Genomic DNA, 27,874 nt, shown 5'->3' on the forward strand with positions numbered 1-27,874 from the left:
GCAATGACACACACACACACACACACACACACACACACACACACACAAATCCCTGAAACACACATGCACACGTGTACAGATGTTAACAACATTTATATACATGTACAGTTAGATGAAAAAGGCACACACACAGGTGTTCCACAGGTGCATAGGTAAACACACACATATGCACATACATTTACCTTATGCATTACACAGCATACACACATATAAATACCCACAACACACACCGTCGAATGTTACACATACCTGAAGTTCACCCAAAAATTGTCTCTCTTCCTCTGTACCAGGATGGAGCATGGGGACCGAGGGATGGGTGTCTCTAACCTTCGCTATGAGGAGGAGGAAGGTGAGTGTGTGTGTGTGTGTGTATGTGTGTGTGTGTGGTTCATATCTATGGTAGATCTATCACAGACTGGCCCTCCGCTAATAGAAATAGGAAATTAAGTCATTACACCCACTTTTTCTCTGAATATTATCATGAGACAGTTGATTCGTGGTTTCTGATTTGTCTCTTTGTTTCTAATTTGTTCTGAGAGTGTGTGTGGGTGAAGGTTGTTCGTGAGGAGCAAAGATTGTTTGTGTCTTTTCCTATGTCTATGAATGTGTATTTTTGGAACTGGGGGAGTTGCATACGCATGTGCTTGTGTGTGTGTGTGTGTGTGTGTGTGTTCTGTCTTTGCACTGAGCAACAGGTTAGCCGGTTCTGTTCTTTTTCCAAGTATCTGATATTGGTCTGTGTCTCCCTGTTGTTTAGTTATTCGCCGCGGAGTTTTGTGTGCAATTCGTTTTAAAGCGACACCTCAGTTGCCAGCAGATGATCAAACTCACATCATCCAGGTTTTTGTTGCAAAACAGGGATTCTATGAGCCGCATGCTAAATCACAGGAAGGCTACGGCACTGAGTGATTCTCAATAGACTTTTCTCAGACTTAGATTTTCTTTTATTCGTGAATGTGCCAACAGAGAATGCTGCTGTTGTTAATAAGCAGACATGATGTGAAACATAATTTATTCAGAGATCGTTAAAACGATTTCACATTCATGAAAACACTCCTCTGAGTATCAGGGATTAATAAAAGATCTCATTAGACAGTCTGCCAGTGTTACTGGCTGTCGCTCAACTATTTTGGGGCCCTTCATAAAACATGCATTTAAGTCACTTGTTTTGGGGAAATTGTGGTCTTCGGTTTTGCCTTTAAATGAGTGTGACCATTTGTTCAGCGTAGTGCTTATTCATGTAACCATCCAGGAACTGTCCATATCTGTCCTCAGACCATCAGTCCATCTACATTGGCGTCCCAGTGCCTCGAGGATATCGACGCAAACGCAGGCGAAGGCGCTCTAGCCGCGAGGTCGCCGACATGGACAGGGACAGACGCTATAGCCACCACAGACACCAGGAGCGAGACCACTACAGAGACATAGACATGGAGGAAGGACTTATGGATTCAAACGAGCACAGTCTCCAAGACATCAACCGCACAAGTAAGTCAGATGCCAGAGAGCCATACAATGACATAAGATGATACAAGAGGAAGAAGCAAGAACCTCCTTAAACAGCTTCATCAGTAGTCTCACAAGGTCAGTTTTCGCCTGCATCTCTCTTCCTGTTTCTGGCCACACTAACATTTTGATTGGCTGCACTGTCTGTGTGGTGATTGACGGACACCTCTATCAGGGTGCGTTTCTATCATTATTATCATTGTAGTGTGTGAATCTCAACTCACGAGAAAACAGTTCAACAGGGTCTCATACTTGCGTTAGAAGGGGCACTCCACCAATTTTACATGTCAAAGGCGCTTTACTCATCCAGGTTAGCACCACTCTGCCTGTGAAAACGGCTGTGCAATGTCTCCTGGAGGAGCTTCATCAAATCGGAGAAAAGAACCCTGATGACGTCATTGCGAGGTCGTCAGGAACTAAAAGTCAGGATATCACAGTCTACCTCATCTTTATGGAGGTGTAATACTAAACTGCTGGAGTGCCCTGTAAGGACCGTGGTAGAGGTCAGTCATAGATAGCCGACCAAAAATTGCGTTTTTAATACATTTTGTGCTGACAGTGCACTCCTAGGCATATGTCTCTCAGTTATGCATTATATAACACACACAATTTTGTGACCGTAAAGGAAATAGTGGCAAAAAAGGAGATGATAGTTGTCGTCAATTCTTAAAAAAAAAATCCCTTTCTCTCAGGCTGCGTCACTCCAGTCCATTATAGGAGAATTCTATGAATAGCATCTTATAGAACTTCTGCCTCAGATTAGTGTGCTGTGAATACAGGGACGTACCGCTGCACGTTTTCTGCACACAGCTGCCGGGCTGTGGCTTTTACTTCAAATATTTCAAAAAAAGAAAAGCTCTCCAAACGACTGGCACATGAACCAGGCGGCGTCATGTGTTACAGTGTTGTTGCACTCTCCTACCTCACGCCTTTTGATTTGATTTCGCTTCGTTCCAGCAGTTTTAACAGTGAGCAGCAGGAGACTGAGACGCAGCCTGAGAGTGTGTGTAGCCTGGCAGAACGCTGCGGCTTTGGCTCTAAAAGACTTAAGCCGGGAAAGTTGGGCACCTTGCTAAATCGATGTGGTGCAATCAGTGGCAAGGCAGCAGATGTGTTTACTTTGTCGGGACTGCATGCAAACACAAATGCAGTCTTTTGGAGTGTGTGGGCCCCGGTACATAAAGATAAATAATGCATATGGTGCCATTACCAGGAGGAGGACTTTAGCAGGGACAATAAAGGTGTACAAGACAACAACAGGAGAAAATGGTGCCCAGTGAGGGGAACGTAAACAACTTAGAGAGCATATTGTTGGAGGGAAAATAGACTCTGATCTCTGACTCTCATTCTGAGAGTAACAATGAAGTAAGTTGGGCTCTTCTCTGTTTAGCAGTCTTCACACATGTTGAGTGTTGACAAACTTTTCCTTCTGGTTTTGCACGATTGATCTCGTCACCTCTTGCCATTCAGACAAAACAACATATAAGTGCAATTCACTGGTAGTTGCCTTCAATAAAGTGGTTCGATATAATTGACTCAGCCCGTGTACAGTAATTCATATACCGCTCGCTCCATGGGTTAGCAGCACTATGGTCAACTGACAGCTCATTACCCTGCAGCACCATTCATGAACACTGGGGTCCACTTTAACCTCCGTACAACAGTGAAATTGATTGTAAGTACAGTAGGGTCGTGATTGAATACCTATAATCAGGTGGTAATATGTGATCTGGTTGTAGATCAATACCGCAATCATTACTGCTGGTGCAGTAGAGGAAATGCATGGAATGACATGCCTATAGCTGGCTGTAAACAAGGTGTGAGTGAAAAGATTCAATATCATAATTTTTCTCTTGATTCATATTGGAGATTACTTTTTACATTCATAAGCGACAGGTCAGTTTGTTTTGACCTCTCAGCAAAGGAAAAGGGACTTCCTGTTTGTCTGGTAGTTTGTAAGTGATATCATGAACTATAAAACTGTCAAAAACATTCATATTTTTCATTCTGTCAAGTGTCTCCGGCGGCAGAGCGGCTACGTTACATCCTGAGTGAAGATGATGACATGCCCACGCCGACGCTCTTCACAGAGATGGACACTTTGCAGCGAGAAGGAGACGAGCTGGAGTGGAAGGAGTCTGCCAGGTGGATGGCCACACTCACAAACACGCACACACGAATCCAGGCACAGCCACGCCTCTACCACCCAACCATACAAGTGCTCTGGTGTCATGTTGTTTTGCTTTTGCTTCAAGATGTAAATCTGTAGTATATCCACTCCACAAATGATTCATCCTGTCCAAATATACATATCGGTATCAGACTCTCCAGCAGACTCTGCTCGGATTGTCATGCGACTCAACTCTGCCTGTACTTTTCCTGCTCTGACAAGTCAAGATGTCTGCTGCTGCAAAAAAAAGGGGGCGATTGCAGATATAAAATGAAGCATGGTTTTATAACTGCATGGCTAATATCGCATCCCAGATGTATTCAGAAAGGTATTTTGGGTGAAATTTGATGTTTCCAGAGGAGCCGCCATGTTTATCAGTTTAAAAAGTGGAAGTAAAGACAGAGGGTGACTCTCAAATGGTGCGCTCGTACAATCAATCAACAATGTAGGAAGAACTTTTAACCTTCCATTGCACAACCTGTTCAAATAAATGCAAAATTAACCCTCAAATCACAGAAACTGAAGTGAGAGTAGTTGGCATTTCCCGACTGTGGAGTGCTAGAAGGTCAAACAGAGGAGTTTTATGGTGCTGGAAAAAGTCAGAAAAGGGATTATCTGATGTATACACAGCACTGAGAAGTGCGCTGTTCCTCTGTGAGTGAACAAACACCCTGATTCACATTCATACAGTGTCCTGCCTGGGGGCTGCCAGCTCGATCCGCAGACATCTACTGAGCAGGGGGCACCACCAGCAGAGCTGAAGTGCTAAGCTCAAAGAAACCTTGACATTTGTGTATTCCTCACCTGCTCCTTCTCTCTGTGTGTGTTTTTGCCGCCTTCAGGTGGGTGAAGTTTGAAGAGAAGGTGGAGGAGGGAGGAGAAAGGTGGAGTAAACCACACGTGTCCACGCTGTCCCTGCATAGTCTTTTTGAGCTCAGGACGTGTCTCCAGACGGGAACGGTGCTGCTGGACCTGGAGGGCTACTCGCTGCCTCAGATAGTTGGTGAGATGTTTGAGATTTAGTTCCATTTCCAGACTTCAGTGGTCACTGTTAATATCTGTTCTGTTATATATTCAGCCACTGAGGCATCATTTAGGCCTGAGGTATTTTTGTGTATACATCATGGATGCCTTGCTTTTAATTTTTCCCAGTAGCCACTTACGGTGTTACAGTGAAAAATTCCCCTGCGGCCCAAAAAGCATTTTCCCCATAGACCACCATTATAAAAGAGATGTCTGCAAAACTGTTGACAGGGCACCTCGATCCATGACCCTTTGATCCATGGAGGTTTTATATTTGTAAAATTTCCTAAAGCCGAGAAAAGCGCAAAGTGTAAAGTCTATGGGCTGGGCGGGAACTTGTGGGCGGGGCCAGAGGGAGAAACACTGCTGCTCATATTCAGTGGGCTGCACACCCCCGGAGGTAAACCCGGAAGCTAGAAACGTTTATGACGTATGTGCCGGGTGAGGAATCCTTATTGAACTGACAAGGCGCCATCTTTGGGTCCGGTATGCAGACCTTATTATACATTCATGCTATACATGATGTTAGCTAGTAACGTACATTAGCTAGTGTCATGTTAGCTAACCAAACCCTTCCCTAGTTTAGTGGGGAACTGCACAGGAAGTCAGCTGTTTTCTAGGTTGTTCCCTAAGAAACTCCAAAAGTGCAATATTGTAAAATGTCCTGAACCTCTTTGCTCTCTATGCTCTGACTGGAAATTACGTCAACAGATGTAAAACATTTGATTTGGCCTGGGTGTAGCGCCTTCTAAATGACTCACCTGAATTAATTAATTGTGTTAGATGCAGCTGCGCTCTCCCGGCCTTTACTTGAGAGCAAACCTGGAAAGTGACAGAACAAACTTTATTAACGAATGTAAGGATTGTCACAACTTTGTGTTCACAGTTCTTTTCTTTATTTATCATGAAAATTCTGTAGTCGATAGCCTAACGTAGCAAAGATAATGCTGCTCATTTGTAGTGTCATTGTGGCCGCTATCGTGACTTATCATGTATCTCAGCATTTATTGCGCCAATAGCCTTATCTCTGCTGACTGCATTCTACATTATACTGTGTGTATTACTGTATTCACTACCTACTAAGCTAGGGGCCAATTTGAGGCACACTGTTGATATTTGACTCTAAATAGTACCTAGCATGAATATAAACATTTCATGGTTCCTTTGCTAGCTAGCTAGTTAACTAGCCAACTGAGCTACTTTCAGTGAGGCAGTGTAGGCTATACTGTGCGACAGCAGGCTAACCTACATCTGTAAACTCAATCAGGTAAAGGTTTACTGTATGGATACCCCTATACCATGACAAGATTCCCTGTTGTTAAGTGTTGAAATATTCACAAAGAGTGACGCATCTGCCAACCCATGCTTTTACCAATTTCCCCACACTACTCACCACACGCCAAAACGGAAGCTGCAGACGAATCAATTAAACAATCAATAGAGTTTCCCAGTTGCAGCAGATTTAAACAACCGCTGGTAGTTTCAATAGATGCTCCATATAGTACATTATAGTGTTTATATGCGTGTACATACCTCTGTGTTGTTGGTTAACAGGTTATAACTCAATTATAATTTCAGACAAATACAGCTTATGCTGGAAAATATGTTACACTTGGCTCAGTAGTTTAGGGCAGTGGTTCCCAACCTTTTCCTTAAGGGACCCCTATTTTACCATTGTTTATATGCTGATGACCCCCACCGTCCTCCACCCACATACAATTACAAAAGATAAATACCAGCAAAAGGTTTGTTTAAAACTAGCAATTTGTATAAAATTCTGAACAGACTATTTCCAGTAGATACTGCAATGTGTCAGAGGATTTTTCCTTATATTTTTAGGATCACAATTCGCTGTCCGTATCATGATCGTATGTACGTTTTAATAGTCCAAGCAGCCTGAATTTATAATAAATAAAGATTTAAACTTCTAGAATAACCCTTAAATTTAGTTTAGTTTACTCATCTTCACAGAAATGTATTAAATGCATGCATATTCCATTTTATGTCTCTAAAGATTCTTAGACCCTTAAAATCAAGAGAGCTTCACGACCCCCCTCCCCCCCGTGGGGCTTTGGTGGCCCGTGATGGGGGTCGGGACCCCCAGGTTTGGAACCACTGGTCTAGGGTGTCATGAAACACGCATTTGTAGACATTTTGACTCATTCCGTTGCCGCCTTCTGTCATCTAGTGACATAGTTGAAGACTCTCTAAACTGATCATAATTGGAATTATCATTACTTATTAATTAGAAGTGAATTAGGGCATCCGAACGGGACCTTATACAAAATATTCATAATATATAAATCCAATATTTAACATTTGTCCTTCATCACCCTTTCTCTATGGTTTCTTGCTGTTGACTGGCTAGAACCCGTGGTTATTAACTGTTATTAGAAAGTTTGCTGTGGGGAGTTGTTCAGCAAATCATGACGATGATAATAATAATACACAGGCACACAAGACAATTTTGAGTTCTTTGCACAAATACTGTCCATTGCTCTTATGGAGCCTGGGGGATCTGCATTACCCAATCTCAGGACGGAAATCAACCAGCTCAGTCATTCTTTACACTGAACACCAAACAGTGCTTTAGTGCTACTGAAACTCAGACATTTTTAAATTGTAGTCTGACACCACCACAGGGTGTTTTATGTAGTTAAATTGCATTTGCATAAGCCATTTGGTGACCATTTGAATAGTTTTCCCAAATGTACTCAGTGTTATGAACTGCTCTATATTATATTTAGCTGAGGGAACTCGGGAACTAACCCATGTGCTCTACACAGGACTGTATGTATGTTTCTACATTCGACAGAGGCTGTAATGTATAGTATGGCACCCACAAGGTGGGAATACTTCATATTGGGAACACTTGGATCCCTATGTCAAAATGTCCTCATGTGAAACATAAATGTGTCCTTTTCCAGATGACATAATTGAGAGACAGATAGAAGAAGGCATGCTATCTCCAGAGCTAAGAGAGAAGATCAGTTTTGTCCTGCTGAGGAAACATCGGCACCAGACCAAGAAGCCAATCCACCGCTCGCTAGCCGACATCGGCAAGTCCAGCTCTTCTACCAGTGAGTGTCCAGTTCTGTAGCCATCAGAAATGATCATCTAGCTCTGTCTAAGAAATAAAAAGAACATCATGGGACCACTATTCCCTCTAGGATGATGGTTTACTGACCTAGAAAAATGTTGGAAAGCATGTTTTATGACATGCCAGCACATGAAATAACACTCTGTGTCCCTGAGATACCGCTATTTATTTTCTTTGTCAGTGATTGGTCCATTCTGGTCCCACGTATAATTTTGCAGCCTCTGGAAAATTGATTATGCATATATTTCACTCACTTGGTAAATAAATGAACGCACTCCTGCAGTCAACAAGGCTCATATCCTCCACAGGGGATGTATTAATGTTTGATGAGTTAATTACCGCTGTAGCATTTCCTCATCTCATCCGGGCAGTATACTGCTAGATAAATCATAAAGCATCACCTCCGTTTCTGTTTGTGTCTGTTTCGGTTTCCCTTCCCTCGCCAGATCGGAATGCAGGGTCCCGAGGTGGAGCGGGTCCGGGCCCGGTTCCGGGGCCAATGGCCAACTTTAACCGATCCACAGAGGACCTCCGGATGAAACAGCAGTCTGCCAGCTATGGTCGCCTGCGTGAGTGCCTGTCTCTGGGTTCAGAGTTTGTGGTTTCAGCTGACATGTGTGGCAGTTCATTATGGCCAGAAACACCTCTCTCTCTGCTATCTTTTCTTAAGGTGTAACAACACAAATTATCACTTTCTGAAACAGCACTTAGATCATCACAGAACTCTAAAACTGGCACAGAGACTCTGGATGTCTGCACAGTGACTGCAAGTCACTATGTAATCAATTTTTGGTTAGATATCTAGCTTAAAAATCATATAGATATATTGACTAACTGTAGCCAGAAACAAACCTCTGTCTTATCAGAGGTGGATGGCATTTACTTCCCAAAATCTAAACTATGTACTTCTTTACTCAAAGACCAGCATCAGCCAGACTGATTTGTTGAAGTGAGCCATTCATACTGGGAATGCTGGACTGCTGGACATTAAAGTCCTCAGAATTCAAATAGTGCTCACTCTAACCTATTAGAAGTAAAAACTCATGAAAAGAAGTTGTGGTTTGGCATTCAGCAAGACAAGATCGCCATCTTAACAAATTAATCTCCAAGCGGGTGATTTTGAGCATCAACTTGTGTTTTGCATTAGAGTGGCCAATTTCACTCTTTTTGCTTTTTTGATTGATTTTCAAGTTCTGGAAGCATCGCTCCCTGACTGCTAAGTCATACATTGTCTTACATATCATGCCCAATGTGGATAAGAAGAAAAAAGGCTTTTAACTACCATAGTCTTATCGGTTTTCCTTGCTCACTCTTTGTCATTAATGGTAACTGTATCTATTTTTACTGTGTATCCGTATCCTAATATGAGCGTATTTTACAGCGTCGGTTATAAGTGATCTACAATATATAGCATGTAGTTAAGATGTTATAACCTTTCTTGTTGTTGTCTTGCGCTCCAGGTCACGCCCAGAGTAGGAGTATGAACGATATTGCAGATACTCCCAGCACAGACCAGGTGACTCATTTCAATCTTCAGTCTCTGCACATGCCTTCTCGTACTTAAGTATTACACACTTAAACATTAGAGAGTGATGTTGACTGAGGTGATAAAAGATCACTTGACTTTACAACCTCAAAATCCATTTCCTCAAAGCATGAGGAAGAGCATGTTATATATTTGCAGGGCTTTGGCTTCATTCCTGTGCCGTGTTAATAATGGCAGAATCCATGTTCCTATCTCTTGTAAAAGCAAAATGTCTATTTGTCTGAAAGGGAGCGTTCTCTGGAGTGTATACTCATTTTCCATTGTGTTGCTTTCCATTATTCCCGAGATTACGTATCGCATGTCTCAGTAAGGCGTTGCGTTGTGTTGAATTGATGTTCCACTGGAGTGGTGAGAGCCACCTCTGTCCTAAGTGTCATCAATCTTTCATTGCAATTGCGAGTGAAGGTGACAGCTTGTGATAGGGGAAGCGTGCAAACACATAACTCACTCCTTTGTGGGGCCGATGCAATAACGCGGCTTAAACCCGGTGACGCATGCTCGGACCGAGGCAAGGGCGTGCTGTTGTTGCTTGGATTAGGCTACTGGGCTTTGAAACAGACAGGTCAGGATTAAGTGTCATTCACAGCGATGACTAATGTGCAAAAATAAATGAATGAGAATTTGTTTAGGAGTGTGTGATGTGGGCTATGAACTTTATTTGTTAGTGCAACTATGAGGACGAGCACTGGTTGTCCAGTTCCAAGTACCACAGTTATGAGTGGTTGTCTGAGTGTTCAAATTGTATTTACAGGCCTACAGTAGGTCACATGTGACAATGGACAAGTGATAGTTTGTTACTTTGTGTGTGTGCCACATTGTCTGTGTCAATATTGAGCTGCCACCGGGAAAAACATGGATCTAATTGTCCAGTCCGCGTGCTTGGCCCTCACATGTAGCCATAGATTCGGGCTGTGGGTTATCGACAAGGCTCTCCATTATTGAGTGTTATTGTGCTGCCATCCAATTTCCTGCCACACCTTTACATCCAATCAGACAGGTCAGGTTAGCTCGCCATCCCTCTCTCCGTCACAGCTGTGTCCGCCTGCATGTGTTTGGCCTCCCTGATGGCTGTTTCTTGAGGTTTAATGCTCACGGAACAACAGCGGGTTGTTATCTTGCAAACATCGGCTGATGTAACAACGCCCTCCCAGACTAATCTGGCAGGTTTAGAGGGACTGTTAGTAACAAATGATGAGAAAATGAAACTTTAATGATCCCTGTAGGGAGATGTGGTCATCGCAGCCGCAAACAGTGAAAGAATAAACACATGTAGGGCTGCAACAAACAATTATTTTCACGATCGATTAATTGGTCAATTATTTTCTCTATGAAACTTTTTTTTCTCTAAAAGGTCAGAAAACAGTAGAAATTCCCATTATAACTTCCCAGAGCCTGCTGTATCATATTTAAAGTTGTTTTGTTGCTGCAGTGTATTCACTTTACTATGACTCATGACAAAGAAAAGCAGCAATTTTTTGACATAAAATAATGAATTGATTGTCGAAATAGTTGAAGTTGAAATTGTTTCAGCTCTAAAAACATATGAATTCGAGCCCGTATGACTCAAAATCTGAAAAAGTAATAAATACAAAAGGAAAAAGAATACCGCAAAGGACAAAAGGTAAAAGAAAAACACATAAAATATTTATATTTATAACGTACCAAAGGCAAGTGTGTGAAATGGGAAATATCACATAGGACTGGCACGAACTCTACTAATAAAAGACGATGTGTCCCTGTGTTCTCTCTTTGTCCCTCCACCGTGTGCAGCTAAAGAATAAATTCATGAAGAAGATCCCCAGAGATGCAGAGGCATCCAACGTCTTGGTGGGCGAAGTGGATTTCCTTAACAAACCCTTTGTAGCCTTTGTCCGCCTGGCCCAGGCTACAACACTAGGAGGTCTGACCGAGGTCCCTGTTCCCACCAGGTGAACTGATCTACTGTGTCCTTCGCTTCTTCACCCTCGCTCAGCAAAGCTCATTTCACACCTGCCATTGCAGCACGTACATGCTCACATTTGTCTCATCACTATACAGATTCCTGTTTATTCTCCTCGGACCCCAAGGGAAGGCCAAGTCGTATAATGAGATCGGCCGAGCCATAGCAACCCTAATGGTGGATGATGTAAGTGTCTGTTGTTGTGTTTTTACAATGTTTCCATGACATGCCTTCTTTATCACACACTGACACTGTCTCACTAAACCTCTGGGAACCGAAAGTATCATTTCCTGTAAAGGCTGTGAGCTGGATTTTCAGCTGAAATGTATGTGAAATGTGCTTTAGCCTGCCCATCCACTGGGATACCTGCTATTGTGTTTTAATTACCTCTGGAAGTGATGCTGATTGTTAAGCATCAGTTAGGAGCAGGGTTTCTATTGGGATAATAAGTCTCCCATGGCTTGCTAATGGTAGTGTTTTTCCCCTGAATTAAATTTGAGTTGTTATTGCTTCTTGTAGCACTAAGCACAAACCAAATGTGCTATTATATTATCAGATGCAAGCAGTGAAGAAATAATAGACTGTTATTTTACTTGCTTAAGTCCCGACAAGAGCCACAGCGATGCCCAAAAATAGTGTCTTTATCAGGTACAATCAAACACTGACAGTAAGGTTGGTGGTTAGCAATCATTATAATCTGGCATCTTAACAGGAGTTAAATCTTCCCTCCTACGCCCCCCCCAGCACCACCCTACCTCAGGCAGGTCAGATTCAAGAGTCCACATCCAGTGATTCTACAGACCATAATCAAGTTGAGCTGTTTGTGTGTGAGGGAGAAAATTATTGAAGGTACCACACACCACTCTAGAAATATTTTTCTTTCCTCCCCGGTTGATACCTGCTGCTTTTATTTTTTAAAAAGTTTCACTTTGATATTTGTGTGCTGTCCTAATGACCTGCGGCCTGTGCAGGGTGCAGTGACCATTTACAAAACTGGAACTGGACCAATGCCCAAGTCATTGCCAATTACAATCAACCCTTTGATTTTTTTTTTTTTTCTATATTATGCTCCCGTGCACTTGACTCGCAGTGTTTCTAGGGCATGATTAGTTACTGACTGACAGTTGTTTTTGAATGTAATCCAACTGGGGCCAAAATGTCGATGTAGTTTCCACAATTTACGCTTAACAAGTCTTCAGAGGCCATCAGAGAGGATGGGAAAGAGTCAGATTCCAGTTATTACAGCAGTACATACTGATCACTATCTCCATGGTATAAACCTTTATCTCTCTCTCCCCCTCCCAGCTCTTCAGTGATGTAGCCTACAAGGCCAGAGATCGGGAGGACCTCATCGCAGGCATAGATGAGTTTTTGGATGAGGTGATTGTGCTTCCACCTGGAGAATGGGATCCCAAAATCCGCATTGAGCCGCCCAAGAAAGTCCCCTCTGCTGACAAAAGGTTGGAGTTTTGCTATCCACCTCAGTAATGCACATTAAGCTCTGAGCGCACGATTAGCAATATGCCCACAACAATTGTATGAAGTTAAACCTTCACCAAAGTCAACTGCCGACTGTTCTATCAAAGATTTAGACTGATAAATTGTTTCATGAATGAAACCCAGAGGTTAGAGCTTTATGCAGGGTGCTGCAATGCCTCCACGTCAGCAAGCACCAGCCAAAGCTTGCAGGGGTGAAAAGCCTCTGTAACAGCACTTACAACATTGTGGAGTGGCCCTTTGGTAAACATACATGAATTTATTGATACCCCCCGTATTTACTCCCATCCATCCCCTATGTATCCTTTCTGCAGGAAGTCAGTGTTTTCCTTAAACGAGCTGGGGCAGATGAACGGTACAGCTGGAGGAGGAGGAGGCCTGGCTGAGGACGAGGAGATGCCAGTGCAACATGAGCTCGGAGAGGAGCTGGCATTCACTGGACGGTAGGTCGTCCAGGCCACATGGCACACTGCTGAGAGGTTTGAATATGAATTAATCAAGACTTGACAAAGTGGGCAGATGATTTGGGTACGAGTTCAACTCCCCGAAAGATGCAGACGCTCGGTAATGAACACTTTAGCCAAGGACACAAAGATTAATCTTCGGTCGAACTGGCAGTTTCTGCTGTGCCTAAAACAACAGTGCCAACACAACCAAATGTTCCACCTCTTGTTTTGTTTTACAGCAGGACATGTATAATAAATAAAACATGAGGAAATGCACTGATTTTCTCTCAGAATGTTTGGTTGGTACAAGTTGAGTGGTGGAAATACTGAAAACATGTATATCAGTCTGGAAAGTGTAGGTTTCAACAGTGAGCAGTCTATTTCATTGTGACAAAATCACAACACAATGCTGAGCCGTCTTTTTAAAGTTGTAGAAAAGAGACTTGAAAGTGACATACTGTACATGGACCTCTACTGCCTAACGTGTGTGTCTGGATATCACTTTCAATCACTGTTAGTATCCCATCCACTCATGGCAACATGAAATACTCTCCACTCTCTTGCTTTAGAGAAAGTCATATATGTTATGCTGAGAAGTGGAATGTGTGAAGCGTCCTAACGGCTGTGTGTGTGTGCGTCCGCGTACAATAGCTTCTGTGGTGGTCTGTACCTGGACATAAAGCGGAAATTGCCGTGGCTGCCGAGTGATTTCTACGAGGGCTTCCACATTCAGTCCATCTCCGCTGTGCTCTTCATCTACTTGGGCTGCATCACCAACGCCATCACCTTTGGTGGCCTGCTGGGAGACGCCACCGACAACTACCAGGTAAAAGCCCTTTCAACAGAGAGGGTTCTGTACATGCTGTCAGGCTGTGTGTCTTCACTCCATCACAGAACATTTTCATGACTCTTTTAAAGATGTACCTGGCATCATAATTAAGTAGTTTAATAGAACAAAACATGCTGAAACCATGACTGAGCTCTTGATTCTGGCTTTACAGTTATCATTTATTTACTTGTGTGTTATTTATCAAGCTTGGAAATATAAACAATATGTGATTTAAACAAGGAAATACAACTAATTTTTTTAAATTCAATACCTCTTAACTATGCATGCATGACCCTTCATACTATGTCTGGGTGTCCACAGATGTGTCCAGAGCCAAAGCAGGCCTAGATTATTACATTCACATTCGTATTTAACATGGCTTGGAAGTCTACAATAAGCCAATTATGAACACAGGCAAGTAGCAGCAGTAGATTCACATCAGCTGGTGTCAGTCCAGGAAGTGTAATTTGCGTGTCATATATATCAGATTAGATAAGATATATTTGCAGTCATACAAGTGACACCGTTTTCCTGTTTTTCATTGTGTTTGTCCTCAATTAAGTAATATCTACTACAGCATGTCAATCATCCAAATGTGCAAATTGGAACAACTGAGAAAAACTACAAGACATTTTGGTTCATTTCATTTTACTGCTCAGTCATAAAATGTCACTCTCACGTGAACTTGTCCTTTAGTGAGCTGGCTTCATAAATAAGCTCAGGGTCCACTGCACTGTGAGGTATTTAGTTTATTGGGGTTTTTATCAGACCAGGTCCCTCCTTTTTCCTTTGCACCAACACAAATATATAATGCACACACTTGTACACACAAACACACAGATGCACACACAGGAATCATTTCAGTGCTTTGAGTCATTCTCTTACCTCCTTGTCAAGTTGAAACACAAGATTTTGACCCTTTGTTTAATGTCTAATGCACTCACTCTCTGTAGCCACTCCCACCTCACACACACACACACACACACACACACACACACACACATTCCTTTCCTCCTCTCCTCTCATCTGAAGCTTGGTCTGGGACTCTCACCCCCCCCCCCCCCCCTTCCAACAGGGTGTGATGGAGAGTTTCCTGGGTACAGCTCTGGCCGGCTCTGTCTTCTGTCTCTTCAGCGGTCAGCCCCTCATCATCCTCAGCTCCACTGGACCCATCCTCATCTTTGAAAAACTCCTGTTTGAATTCAGCAAGTGAGCCAAATGACCTTGCAGTAGACGGACTTAGCAGGAATACTGCGGCGTACTGTAGACACCCTCTTTAATGTCAATAAGAGGATTATTTGATAATCCTATTATAGAGAACAACAAGTGAATCTCCTGCTCTACAGGGTCCATGATTCTGCGCGTGACTTCACCTCTAGTGAGAGTGACGAGAGTTTAAAGTTTAAAATGCTACTCATGTAGCGGCTATCAGAGTCTATACAGGTCAGCCTTTCTAGCTTCTATTCCCTTCTGGCTTCGATTTAAACCACAGTCACTGATGGGCTGTATAGCTAGATAAACAAAAAGTTGATTTCACTTTAATTTGCTGGCGACTTTTTCTGGAGGAAGGTGGGGAAAAGTCTGACTGGACTCAAGGCAATTAAGAGAAGAAACGCTGGAGTTTACAGATAACAAATGAAGACATTTCAACCAGCAATGATTGAGTCAAAGTACCCGCCGAGCTGTTGTGCTATGAAACTCTTCCTAGCGCGTGTATACTGCTAACTAGTTGACTGGCCATTCTCATTTCAAAATATTAACCTCCAAGTACTGCATTTGATATGTTTGTGTTGTTTAATTACTTAATTCATTTCACCATGCTTCTCCGACCTCTCACTCCCAAAGGAACAACGGCATAGATTACATGGAGCTGCGTCTGTGGATTGGCATCCACTCCTGCCTGCAGTGCTTCATCCTGGTTGCTACAGACGCCAGTTACATCATCAAATACATGACACGCTTCACTGAGGAGGGCTTCTCCAGCCTCATCTCCTTCATCTTCATCTCTGACGCCATCAAGAAGATGGTGGGCTCCTTCAAATACTACCCCATCAACACCGACTTCAAGCCCGACTACGTCACCGCCTACAAGTGCGAATGCCTGGCCCCAGACCCGAGTGAGTTCACCCCTCGGCTCAGGGAGATACATGGGGATTATCCACAAGGAGGCCGCGTGGCTACAAGTGGCTCTTTTTGGGCTCGGTAGACTGACATCACAGGCAGGTTGTAGAGGAGAGTAACACCACCTGTATTCAGTTTACCCTTTATTGTAAGGGTTTTTTTTTAAAGCTGCACTAAAAAGAACATGTTATTCTGTAAGTAACAATGTAGTGCTGGAACTGAGAAGAGAGTCCAGTTCTCTCACTGATAACCTAAATACAGTTCTGCCACCAATTCATTTTCCAAAGCATACCATAAGTTTACAGATTCATTCCCTGCCATTGGTTTCAGCTCATTTCACTACGCTGAATCAACTTGCAGAGACATTTGGAACTTGGTTACAGTAGTTTTTTCTCTATATTGTGGAAATACAGTTGCAAGCAGAAGCTTTGAAAAATGTCCCTTTTGGTGCATTCTCAGGGCTTGTCCTCTGGATGTGTCTCCATCATGATGTAACTTGTCAATGCAGCGTTTTTCAGCCACTAATTGTAGCTTGTGATGTTTTGAGCTATAAGCGTGACTTTATGTGGTAACTTAAGGTAAAATGAATGAATCAAATGAATAAAATAAGGCCCTGAAAAGTTTTTTTTCTCAATCAGCTTTCTACTATGAACGATGGGATCCTACATAAACACACAATGTTTCGCTAAAGGTAGAACAGTTTTGGTCATTTCACATGACACATTTCTGTGTTTGTGTTTTTGTCTGTGCTCTTTTTACTGGTTTCTGATCAAACCACACCCACACAGTCAAAATGAAGAAGGTTATTTCAGTGTACAGCTCTTAAGAGATAATACCTAAGGATGCTGCTTATTTAGTCATGAATATTTGATGTTATCAAGAAAAACGAGAAGTTTTCCCATCTAAATCATGTTTTCAAGTCTCTGCAAGTTGCTTTTTGCTCAGTAGTGAACTGAATGGAAATCAATGGCTGCCTAAGCATCAATCTAAAAATTCCGGGTTGTATTCCAGGTATATATTGGAAAATGGTGGTCAACGTTGTAAGGTAGAAACTGTTGATGGGCTAAAACATGGAAAACCACAGGTTTGTCCTTTAGGCTCTCCTGCACAATGGTTAGTCCCTCTTTCAGGTGAAGCTGGACCCTTCAGTGCTGATCTTTTGTCTCTTTGGTTTCCTTTGCTTTAAAGCATCCACCGACTGTGCTGTGTTTATTGACATACAGAGTTTCTTGGAGTTCATGAAGTTATATATCTCAAACAGGTGCGTCTTTCAGCCATTTCAGGCTGCCAATATGCAACATTAGGTCACGCCAGGAAGAAGAAAAACCAGTATGGTTGAGTTTTTGCTTTTATCTGTGGTTGCTGTGAGCACCAGACTGCGAAATTGGCCGGGCCAATTGATATTATCTTATAGCAGATACATGATATTGCAATACAGACATGCCAAATATATGTTGGAGGTTGTTTAGAACCACCATTACATAGTTTGTTCACCAGAGCACTGACAAGTTCATTTTACAACTATACAGTGTACTGTTCACTTCCATAACCTAACAGAAAATGACCAATATATCGCTATCAGATATCTGTAACCTGTAACAGCTGGGCTGTAGTTGCCGTCAATGATGATTACCAGGATGATGAAGACCAACTTTAACTGTTCTCCTTGGGGTTGCATGGCTCAATGAAAATCACATTTAAATTAGATTCCTTCATCCTACGAATTCTCAGATGCTGACTAATCTGTTTGCTAATTTTCCAAATGGATGATTTGCATTAATTTCTGTAGACATTGATTTCTGTAACTGATTTGTCTCTTGTTTGTTTTCGCCATGCACAAACAATTTGGCTGCCGTCTCTTGCAAGTGAGTACCACTTTGTTTTGTCAGCATGGGCCTTGGAGTACTCTCTGTAATGTCCAGCAGCTGGATTCTCATTATGTTTTGCATTTCTTCTTCTTTCCCTTTTGTTTTCCTCCTCACCCCCTCTTCATTTTCTGTCTCATTGCTTCCCCGCCTCTGCCTGTCTCTCTCCCATTCATAAACAGTGGCTGCAATGATCTTCAATGGTTTAGTTCCAATGCCAGATAACAGCTCTAGTGTCTCTGGGGTAAGTGCTTGTTTTCATTCAATTTTCATTTTTTTGCCTCTACTTTGGTGCATTGTATTCCAAGCTGAATGTTTAAAGGGTCAGTAACATTTCAGCTTTTCCCAGAATGAATTGCAGGGGGTGTTTTGAAGCCTAAATGAGACAACATTGTTAGAAAAGAGCAAAATGGTTTGTTTACAGCAAACCCAGGTATCAACTCTGTCTGACAAAGAAGTCGCTCTGCTCTCCTCTTTCTCTCCTTTGTTTGTTTCTCACCATCTATCCCATCATCCTCTCGCTCTCTCCTCCGTGGATCACAACTTCACATCCGTGCCGACAATTTTCACTGTGTTTACATTTTCCTTCACGTCTTTTGTCAACACACTTCACTCTTCTTCATCCTCTCCTGTCTCCCCACCACTGCCACCCGCCATCCCAGTTGAATGTGACAGCTCTGGACTGGAGCCAGCTGAGCAAGAAGGAGTGTTTGAAGTACGGGGGCTCGCTGGTGGGAAAGTCCTGCAAGTATGTCCCCGACCTGGCGCTCATGTCCTTCATCCTCTTCTTTGGCACCTACTCCATGACCGTCTCGCTCAAGAAGTTCAAGTTCAGTCGCTACTTCCCCACCAAGGTAGCGGAACTATCTGTCGATTATCTATGTGTCTTTTTAAATGATGAATTAAAATCCAGTTCAAGAAGAAGACAAACAAAAGTTATGTTCACATTTCTCAAGAACGTAAGAACTGGTAAGAACGTCTTCGTATCCTCATCCTAAATCTCAGTTTTTTTCTGTGAGGTTTCGCCCGTACGAGTGTTCCAAGTCGGACTCACTGAGCCCTTGTGACACTTGTTCATGGATCATTAGCTGGTCCTGCTGTCAAAAAAAGGTAACACATTTAGCCATGTCAGTAGTGATATTAGGGCGCCCGAAACAATTAGAAAATATGACTACAGCTGCCAACAACGTGCCATTAGAGCTATGCGGCACTGTGACAGAAATAAAGTTAGATGCTAAAAGGCATCTCGCTAAAGCAACACAGTCTGTGGATGGGAGGTCAAGGTGTTGTGACAGTCACATAAATAAACGAGCATATCATGCAGCTTGTGATGTCACACTGTCAGGTGTTATACAGGATGCTCCTGCATAAAGACCCCGAGGCAGCTGTCAGAGTGAGAGAATGTTTCTAACCACTACTGAGCTGTATGGGCTGCCAGGCCAAACTATGCCACTGAAAGCCAAAAAGTGGTTCTTGCATGAGGCTCACTGTCTGTATAAATAAGTGCATTTCCTTCCTTATAAAACATCTGCAGTGTTTGTATTCATGTTCTCTAGCTTGCAGTCTTATTCACTGAGCCTTCACCTTTTGTTGGCGCATTGCGAAACAAAACAATGTGTACCAAGCAGATGATCACGTTTTCAGGCAGATGGCCCACTTTTTGTCACTTTGGATAATGAATGTACTTCCTAGCAGCAGTGACCTGTTGGTGGTTGTATAGCCGTGTTGGTACAATCCCCTCAGGCCAAACACGGCACAGCTGCTCACATCTGTCCTGTGTCTGATCTCTAATAGGAAGTGGAAAGTCAAACTGACAAAAGAAGCTCGTCCCTTCTTCTTCCAGGCACAGCTAATTTTTTTCAGTATTTACGAGCTGCCTCCTTTCAGACACTGTCTCTGAGTTCCGTTCTGCAAATACATTTTTTCTCTATATTTTTCTCCTTTATGATTCTCTCCATCTGTGGCACCAGTTGAGGAAGCTCATCAGTGACTTCTCTATCTTCATGTCCATCATGACGTTCGTTGGTCTTGATATGTTGATGGGACTCAAAACTCCCAAGCTGATCGTCCCCACAGAATTTAAGGTACAGCGAGTCGTTTCCAAACTCTTTCAAAATAAGATAACTATATCAAAAATGACCTGCACTTACAACAATTTTGACAGAACAAACTAAAGCAAATCATGGCATTTCACAAGAAGTGGTGCTCACAGTATGTTTCTGGTTGACAAACAAATGCTCTCCAAGCCCATCCATGCTTTAAAGAAATTCTTTCAAATTTTGGGAAACACACTTATTCTCTGTCATACCGAGAATTAGATGGGAAGATTGATACCACTCTCATGTTTGCCCATTAAATATGAAGGAGATAGAAGGAGACAGTTAGCTGATCTTAGTGTAGCATGAACACTGGAAACAGGTGGAAACAGCTAGTCAGGAACTGCCCAAAGGTACAAATCCACCTTCCAGCACCTCTAAATCTCAAGCTTGTGGTTTTAAGAGGGGCTGTTGGTGTACTCAGTCACTGGAGTCCCTGTGAAGTTGGGACCCCCCCCCCCATGTTTGTAAATAAGGTGGGCAAAACATTATTAGAAACACCTTCAATAATAATGCAGTTCAGTATTAAACTATAACCTCCATAATAAACATATAGTTACATTAATACCTCTCTGACAGTGTCAGTGAAAACTCAACATTATTATCTTTTGGATTGCATTCGATTTTACAGGTGTAGCTAATAAAGTGGCCACTGAATGTAACATGTTAATAAGTGCTGGTAGGTGCTTGTAGGCAGATTTTCCCGGCTGTAGCATTGTACTTAATGGACAGATATGAGACTGGTATCTTCTCAAAATGTCGAGCGATTCCTTTATGGATACTGATTGAAAATGTCATCTGTCTGAAATGTTTATGTACCGCTGTGGAAATGAACTGCTCAGTTATTGTGGCCTCTCATCCCCCACCAGCCAACCCGGCCAGATCGTGGCTGGCTGGTGATGCCCTTTGGTAAGAACCCTTGGTGGATTTATCTGGCCAGCTTTGTCCCCGCCCTCCTCGTCACTATCCTCATCTTCATGGACCAGCAGATCAGCGCCGTCATTGTTAACCGCAAGGAGAACAAACTTAAGGTGGGTGTGCTACTGCTATACGTTGCTTACCACTGAAGAAATCTTCATAAATGCTCATATTCAGTCACAATTAGACATACATTTTGCATTTGAGTGTTGTTTAAAATGGTGTTATTGTCATATTATCATCCCAGCCTCATGAGCTCTTATTGTGTTTATAAAAATGAGCTGTGTCTGGTTTCCCTGGCAGAAAGGCTGTGGCTACCACCTGGATCTGTTCTGGGTGGGCGTCCTGATGGCTGCCTGCTCCTTCATGGGTCTGCCCTGGTACGTTGCTGCCACCGTCATCTCCATCGCCCACATCGACTCTCTGAAGATGGAGAGTGCGTCGAGCGCTCCCGGAGAGCAGCCTCAGTTCCTCGGGGTCAGGTTGGTTCACAGTAAAATACAATCACAGAACACAGAAATATAAAGGAAACTGTAACTTAATCCCTTCAGGCTGTCACTGGCAATATCACAGTATGAGAGACACACTTTGCTAAGTCCTTTGTAGTTGAAATAGAGAGAAGCTTTGTGAAATTGACATGACATGTCTCTTGTGTATATTTCATCAATGTCCAATATACAGAGAACAAAGAATGACAGGCATTCTGGTGTTTGCTCTCACTGGAGTCTCCATCTTCCTTGCACCAGTACTGAAGGTATGAAGGACATCGAGGATGAATCACACGTTTCTTTGTCTTGTGTGCTGTTTCCGCTTGTAATCAGGGTTATAATGGAGTGCAGGTTACTCACCACTGTAAACGGTCAGGATTCAAATCTGAACAAATGCTTTCCAAACAATATGACTGATTTTTGTTCATATTAGTGGCCATTTTTCTTATGAGCTTCGACCAGTGGTCAGGTTGATCCTCTATGTTATTAATGTTTCCACTACATCATTATGGAACCTCAAAATGTTCAATATTTAACAAATAAATAAGACATTATGAAATGAATAATCATATGAATAGTTGAGGTAAAATATATAAATGAAGAACCAATTGTGAAATTATTTATTGTTGTTCGCATCTCCTACGTTAAGTCAGTATACATGCACTGGGCAGAGATTATGCTTCATGTACTTATACAGTTTATTCATTGGATTATTTATTTCATATTTATTTAATATTGCTCACTCTGGGGCTAGACACATACGTCGCTGCCTTTAGTGTTGGCAATCTAGAGACTTAAACACGTTGCCAAGTTGCTAGCTGTCTAAACTGTGACTATACTAACATGTTTTCTGGCCTTTCTGCTGCTTGTAGTTCATCCCCATGCCTGTGCTGTACGGTGTCTTCCTCTACATGGGTGTAGCTTCCCTCAGTGGAATCCAGGTACACTGTGAGCTGTTGATGTTGTTAATCATAATACATTGAGTTATTGTGGCTGGACATCATACTTGCATTTCTGACGGCAGACGGGATACGGTAGTGTCCTTACAGACTGCAGAGACAACGGAATCCCATGAAAGCAAATTATGTGGAATGGAGAAACAAGAGAGCTGAGTATATAGGCTGTATTGTATGTGTCAGTGTATGTATCTGATGGCCAGGTGTCACATTATGAAAACCAATATCTAGAGCAGGGGTCACCAACCTTTTTGAAACTGAGAGCTACTTCATGGGTACCGAGTCATACGAAGGGCTACCAGTTTGATACACTCTTTTGAAATAACAAATTTGCTCAGTTGATAAATGATACTCATCTTTGTGAAGACACTGATCACGTTAATGATTTCTCACTATAAATATCAACAATGACTGAACAAGGTAGGAAACATATCAATGCATTTAAATTGTTACTCTAGATTCTAGAGTAACAATTTAAATGCATTTAGAAACTTATAGCTTGGGGGTCGGTGAGTTTGAGCTAAAGCAGGTGCTCCTCAGTAATTTTCCTCCGACTCTCTGCACAGGTGAGCTGAGCAGTGACGCATACAAATACCCCCAAATACTTTGGGATAAATTATTCATATAGGTCTGCATGTGATTAACCTGCGCCACTCAGACCTTTAGCTCTTCTCTTCCGTTTGCCCCCCTTGTCTCATCATCCTCCACAGTTCTGGGACCGGATTAAGTTGTACATGATGCCGTCCAAGCACCAGCCCGACTTCTCCTACCTCCGCCATGTTCCTCTGAGGAGGGTGCACCTGTTCACGCTGGTCCAGATCATATGTCTGGCTGTGCTCTGGATCCTCAAATCCACCTTCTTGGCCATCATCTTCCCGGTGATGGTATGTGATAAGATACATTTGCAACACAGCTGCTGATGAATCCTGTGTTGTTGTATTGTGGGCGTAGGAAGAGAAGCAGCTGTTCTGAACCCTGTTAACACAATGTTTTAACATGCATCCTAATTAACATCATCATTTCATATAATTTGGCAGCAAAAAAAAGTAGTTTATCAGGATGCTTTGAAGATTCTCCAGAGGTGGTCCGAGATGAGCTGCCTCTAAATCAGTGTGCCTCCAGTCCACACATAGAAACTATAGAAATGTTAATGTCATTCAAATGCCATCCAGCTAACTCGTATTCAGACCGTAACTCGGTTATGAGGCGAATGTTAATGGGAGTTAAAACGAGGCCTGTGTGTCGAACCCTCCAGATCCTGGGTCTGATGGTTGTCCGAAAGATGCTGGACATGGTCTTCTCCCAGCACGACCTGGCCTGGCTGGACGACCTCCTGCCTGAGAAAGAGAAGAAGAAGAAGGAGGACGATAAGAAGAAGGGGAAGGAGAAGAAGAAGCCCAAACCAGACGACAGCGAGGAAGAGGTGAGAAACCCAAGCTTCTACTGCCCCCTACAGGAATGATGGATCATGACACATCGTTTCTGATGATCTGTGTCTGTATTCTGTGTGTGTGTGTGTGTGTGTGTGTGTGTGTGTGTGTGTGTTTGCTTGCAGGAGAAGTGCCACGCCTACTCCAACCACTCACCCAGCTCAGAGTCAGACTTGGATCGCAGGTACTGTGTCCTCAAACTGCACATCCCCTACAAAGATCTCGTCTATCCTGATGTTGCACAGTCTCAGTGGGGAGCGTACTGCCAGCCTGCTGCCACACACAGTGCTCTTTAACACACTCACACACACACACACACATGCTCTAGTCTTATGAAATGTGCACAGATTAAAGGGTCAGTTCACCAAAATTACTTAAATCACATATATTGTCTCCATTTCTTCTAGTAGTACTTTTATTAGCCTTTTATGATAATGTAGAATATGTAGAGATACTCCCCTCCACTCGATAATACCCCCCCCCCCCCCCCCCCCCAGTTGAGATGGGGGTAATGACATGCCACAACAAGCAAGTGACAGCATAGCTTTCAGATGAGCAGCGTGGCAGCAGGCATGGCAGTAAAAGGGCGAGCAGAGCCTCGGTGGCTTAAAAACGTTGCCGGGATTAAAGGGACGCTTCAGATATGCGTTACAGAGCGAAGCACAGGCCATGTTAGCAGAGTTAGCAGCAGCCTCGAGATGACTGCCTGGAGTAGCTTGCAGGCTTCACTTTATTTACCAGGTTTACCCACGTCTGCCTCCACCCCGATACAATGGAGGTGTTGGGATTTTGTTTGTGGTGCTCTTGAGTAGCAGCAGCTCTCTCCAGAAACATTGTCCCCCCCCTCCCAGTCTGTGGGTGCTCCACAGTAACCGGTACATTATTTCTGGATAGACACATTGCTGTTGAATTTTTGATTTTGGTGGCAGCAGAAATCTAAAACCTGGGCAACTAAAACCCCACCTTTCTGCACGGCTAGATACTACTACAGGTAAGTTGTACTATGTTTTTTGTAATTTGGGTGAACTGACGCTTTAAAAACATGGACAAAACTCTCCTTCTTAATTGGGGCACACACACGGAAGTAGTCCATAAAAGCCATTATTTTGTCATGGTGTTGCATTGCGTTATATTACGGTGCTTCTAATATTGTTCTCCATGAAAAACAAACTGTTAGGTCCATAGTGTGGTGTACTGTGTTGTGTACTTCCAAATGAATTTATTGTTTTATTGCACGCCCTCTAAAAAGAAAATGTATTCTTTCCCTCGTTCACTTAATAAATGTACAGTACACACATGGTCACTTTTTGTGGGGGGACACGTGCATCCACGATTGCAGACCGATTATTGACATTTGTCCTCACAGTCCAGTTTCCATGTTTGGGCTCAGTCTCCTCTCCATGCACTTTAAGGCAATGCAGATCATTCACTGTAATGTTATTACTGTATAATCCTGCTGCTCCTCTTCCTGTGCCATGTGCTGAATGTCTCATAGTATTCGCACTGCGCTGCCTTTTGTACACACAACTCAGCATATTGTAAGTCTCCACCAATGTGTGTTGTTAGCTTGAAACATTCTGAAAGGCAGTGACTGTGAGGTGAAGGGTGACGACCTGAAGTGCATGCTGTGTAGTAGTGTATAGTCGTGGAATTTATATAGATGAATAAAAAGAATGTGTGGTATATTAAGTATGTTGTATATCTAGCACATATAGAAGATTTATTTCAGGCCAGCTCGTATACAACTGTGTAATCGTCCACACGCAACAAGCGTCTCTGTTTTGGTTGTTTCTTTTTCCTCCATGTGCTGGATCTCTTAATGCGTCAGTCTGTGTTGCTCACACCCGCATGTAAAATGTAGCCTGACCCTTGCTTTCGGCTCTCTGAACCGCCCTCACCTGGAGGCGCAGCAGTTTCAATGGAAATGTTTGCATTGAAAGTGCGGCCGACGAGGCTACCCCTGGCAACCTTTGCTCATTTTGCTGAACATTTAACCACAAACACTCTTGTCTGACTCTGGGAGATTGAGAATGTCAAAAATTGCCATTCAGTCTGCATTGCTTTGAAAGAGGCATGGTTTGGAATTGACAGGGTAACTGATTACACTGGGGAACACAATTTTTGTTGAGTTAGGTCTGACAGCTGTTTTAACTAATTTTTGGGTGCGGAATCCAAAACTGATCTCAGTTTTTCTCTATCACGTCAAGTTTTTGAACTAAAGGATCCCCGTTTTCTTAAAAAATATGAAAAATACTGTACTTAACAGATATGTGTGTGATAGTAGTGACCTATTGGGAGCTGCACACACCTCTCACCGCACTCAATTGTGACTGCACAAACAAGTTGCCACGTAGCTGTAGATGAGTCCAATCGTAATCAGCTGGCAAGTCTTACTACAGCTAATCAGTGGAATTTTGCTTATCTGGAGGGTAAGCTGTGGAGAAAAAACTTGACGTGCTAGGAAAAAACTGACTGCAATTTTGGAATCAGCATGCCAATTTTAGTTTTAATCAGCATAAAAATCTAACTCAACAGAAATGTTTTTTCAAATTGTTCCCCAGTGTTATTGATTCATGTGATTTTTTTTTTTTTCGGAATGTTGTCAACTGTGGATTTATCACCGAACCCTCCAATCGCATTTGTTTGGCAAAATATAGCAATTTAAAAAAAAGAAAATAGATACAGCTTCCAAAAAAGGCTTTGCATGCCGTCATTTGTTGAAGAAATAATGTCACAACATGTACTGACTTAAAAACAATGTACTTATGGTTGATTAGCATACATTTATATTAGAACTGAGAGGAAGCACTCTAAGTCTCGTCGGACGTCAAAACAAAACTGTAGTTTAATTTGTGAACTGTTGAAGAGCATTAATGTTATACTGCAGATTACATTTTCCTTTCATCACACATTTCGATAATATAAAAGTCCTCTATTGACTTTTGGCATCAGAACTACATCAGTCTCTTCCTTTATGTATTCTTTGTTTAGATTTTCATTTATGAAAAGGTTCATTTGGCATAAGGTAGAAATGGACCACCTGCTCCAACACTAAAATACTTCTTGACAAGGTTAGAACATCTTTGTCCTCCACTGGAACGTTAAAAATGTCTCTCTTGGGGTTGAAGGTTTGCAAAGGGCCACAACAAACTGATTCCCATGTTTATGGTATAAAACCTCTCCCAGTCACCAGTCCCAGTCTGAACCATAAGGCACTGTGGCCACAGGCAGCCACTACAGCAGCTCATTTTACTCATCAGTCTCTCTTCTCTTTGCTGACATGAGCTGCTGCAGTGCTCAGCTGGGGCCACGCTGCCCCATGGCTGAGCTCCTCCACCCTCCCCAGCCTCCTCCCTCGGGACCCCTCTGTGTTTTTGGCTGTGGGTGTGTATGGTAACCGGAGCTTGCCCTTCCTCAGCATCACCCTCCACCTGAAGATCTCCTGCCCGTCGTCCCCGGCCGTGCCTATGGGCCGAGGGATGGCCTGTCCCGTGCCCCAGGTCAAGATCGAGATGGAGTCGGACTACGACTCGGACATCGACCACCACCACCCTCGGGACATGAGCAGTGAGACCACGTTATAAAGCCGAGGCTCGAAGTCTTGTTGACAAAGCAACGCACGGCTAGGTGTGGGCAAACTACCTGATGCAGCCAGTGCTGACCGGCAGACATTGCAAGGCGGCACAGACTGACAGCTATGGACAATCTGACACCTTAACAGACTGAAATGGTTCTCATCCAATCAGTGCAGTTGGAGACATTTTAGCTGCATCTACTTTTAAATTGGTGCATTTTTGTTTTAAATAATATATTAAAAACTAAATTTATTTATTTACTTGTATGATGTAAATAGCCATAATAAGAGAGGACATGTTTATCTGTATGTGCTGTATAGGATGATATATTTGATGTGAAACATATGTAGCTATATATTGATACTGTAC

General features: G+C 42.8%; 1 protein-coding gene across 1 annotated transcript; it reads left to right on the plus strand.

The window, feature by feature from the left end:
• Positions 1-166: 166 nt before the first annotated feature.
• On the plus strand, positions 167-27,514 carry slc4a5a (solute carrier family 4 member 5a). Its single transcript, XM_070903784.1, has 25 exons — positions 167-349; positions 1,276-1,488; positions 3,522-3,651; positions 4,519-4,679; positions 7,627-7,779; positions 8,246-8,368; positions 9,260-9,315; positions 11,116-11,273; positions 11,383-11,470; positions 12,590-12,744; positions 13,096-13,224; positions 13,879-14,053; positions 15,132-15,265; positions 15,902-16,173; positions 18,252-18,286; positions 18,705-18,896; positions 20,013-20,126; positions 21,008-21,169; positions 21,360-21,538; positions 21,738-21,810; positions 22,417-22,485; positions 23,211-23,384; positions 23,756-23,923; positions 24,056-24,114; positions 27,349-27,514. Exons 1-25 carry the CDS (start codon positions 292-294, stop codon positions 27,512-27,514), a joined length of 3,396 nt encoding a protein of 1,131 aa, XP_070759885.1. The 5' UTR covers positions 167-291.
• The last annotated feature ends 360 nt before the right edge of the window (positions 27,515-27,874 follow it).

Source organism: Enoplosus armatus, chromosome 4 (genome assembly GCF_043641665.1).
Source record: "Enoplosus armatus isolate fEnoArm2 chromosome 4, fEnoArm2.hap1, whole genome shotgun sequence".
Lineage (NCBI taxonomy): Eukaryota > Metazoa > Chordata > Actinopteri > Centrarchiformes > Enoplosidae > Enoplosus > Enoplosus armatus.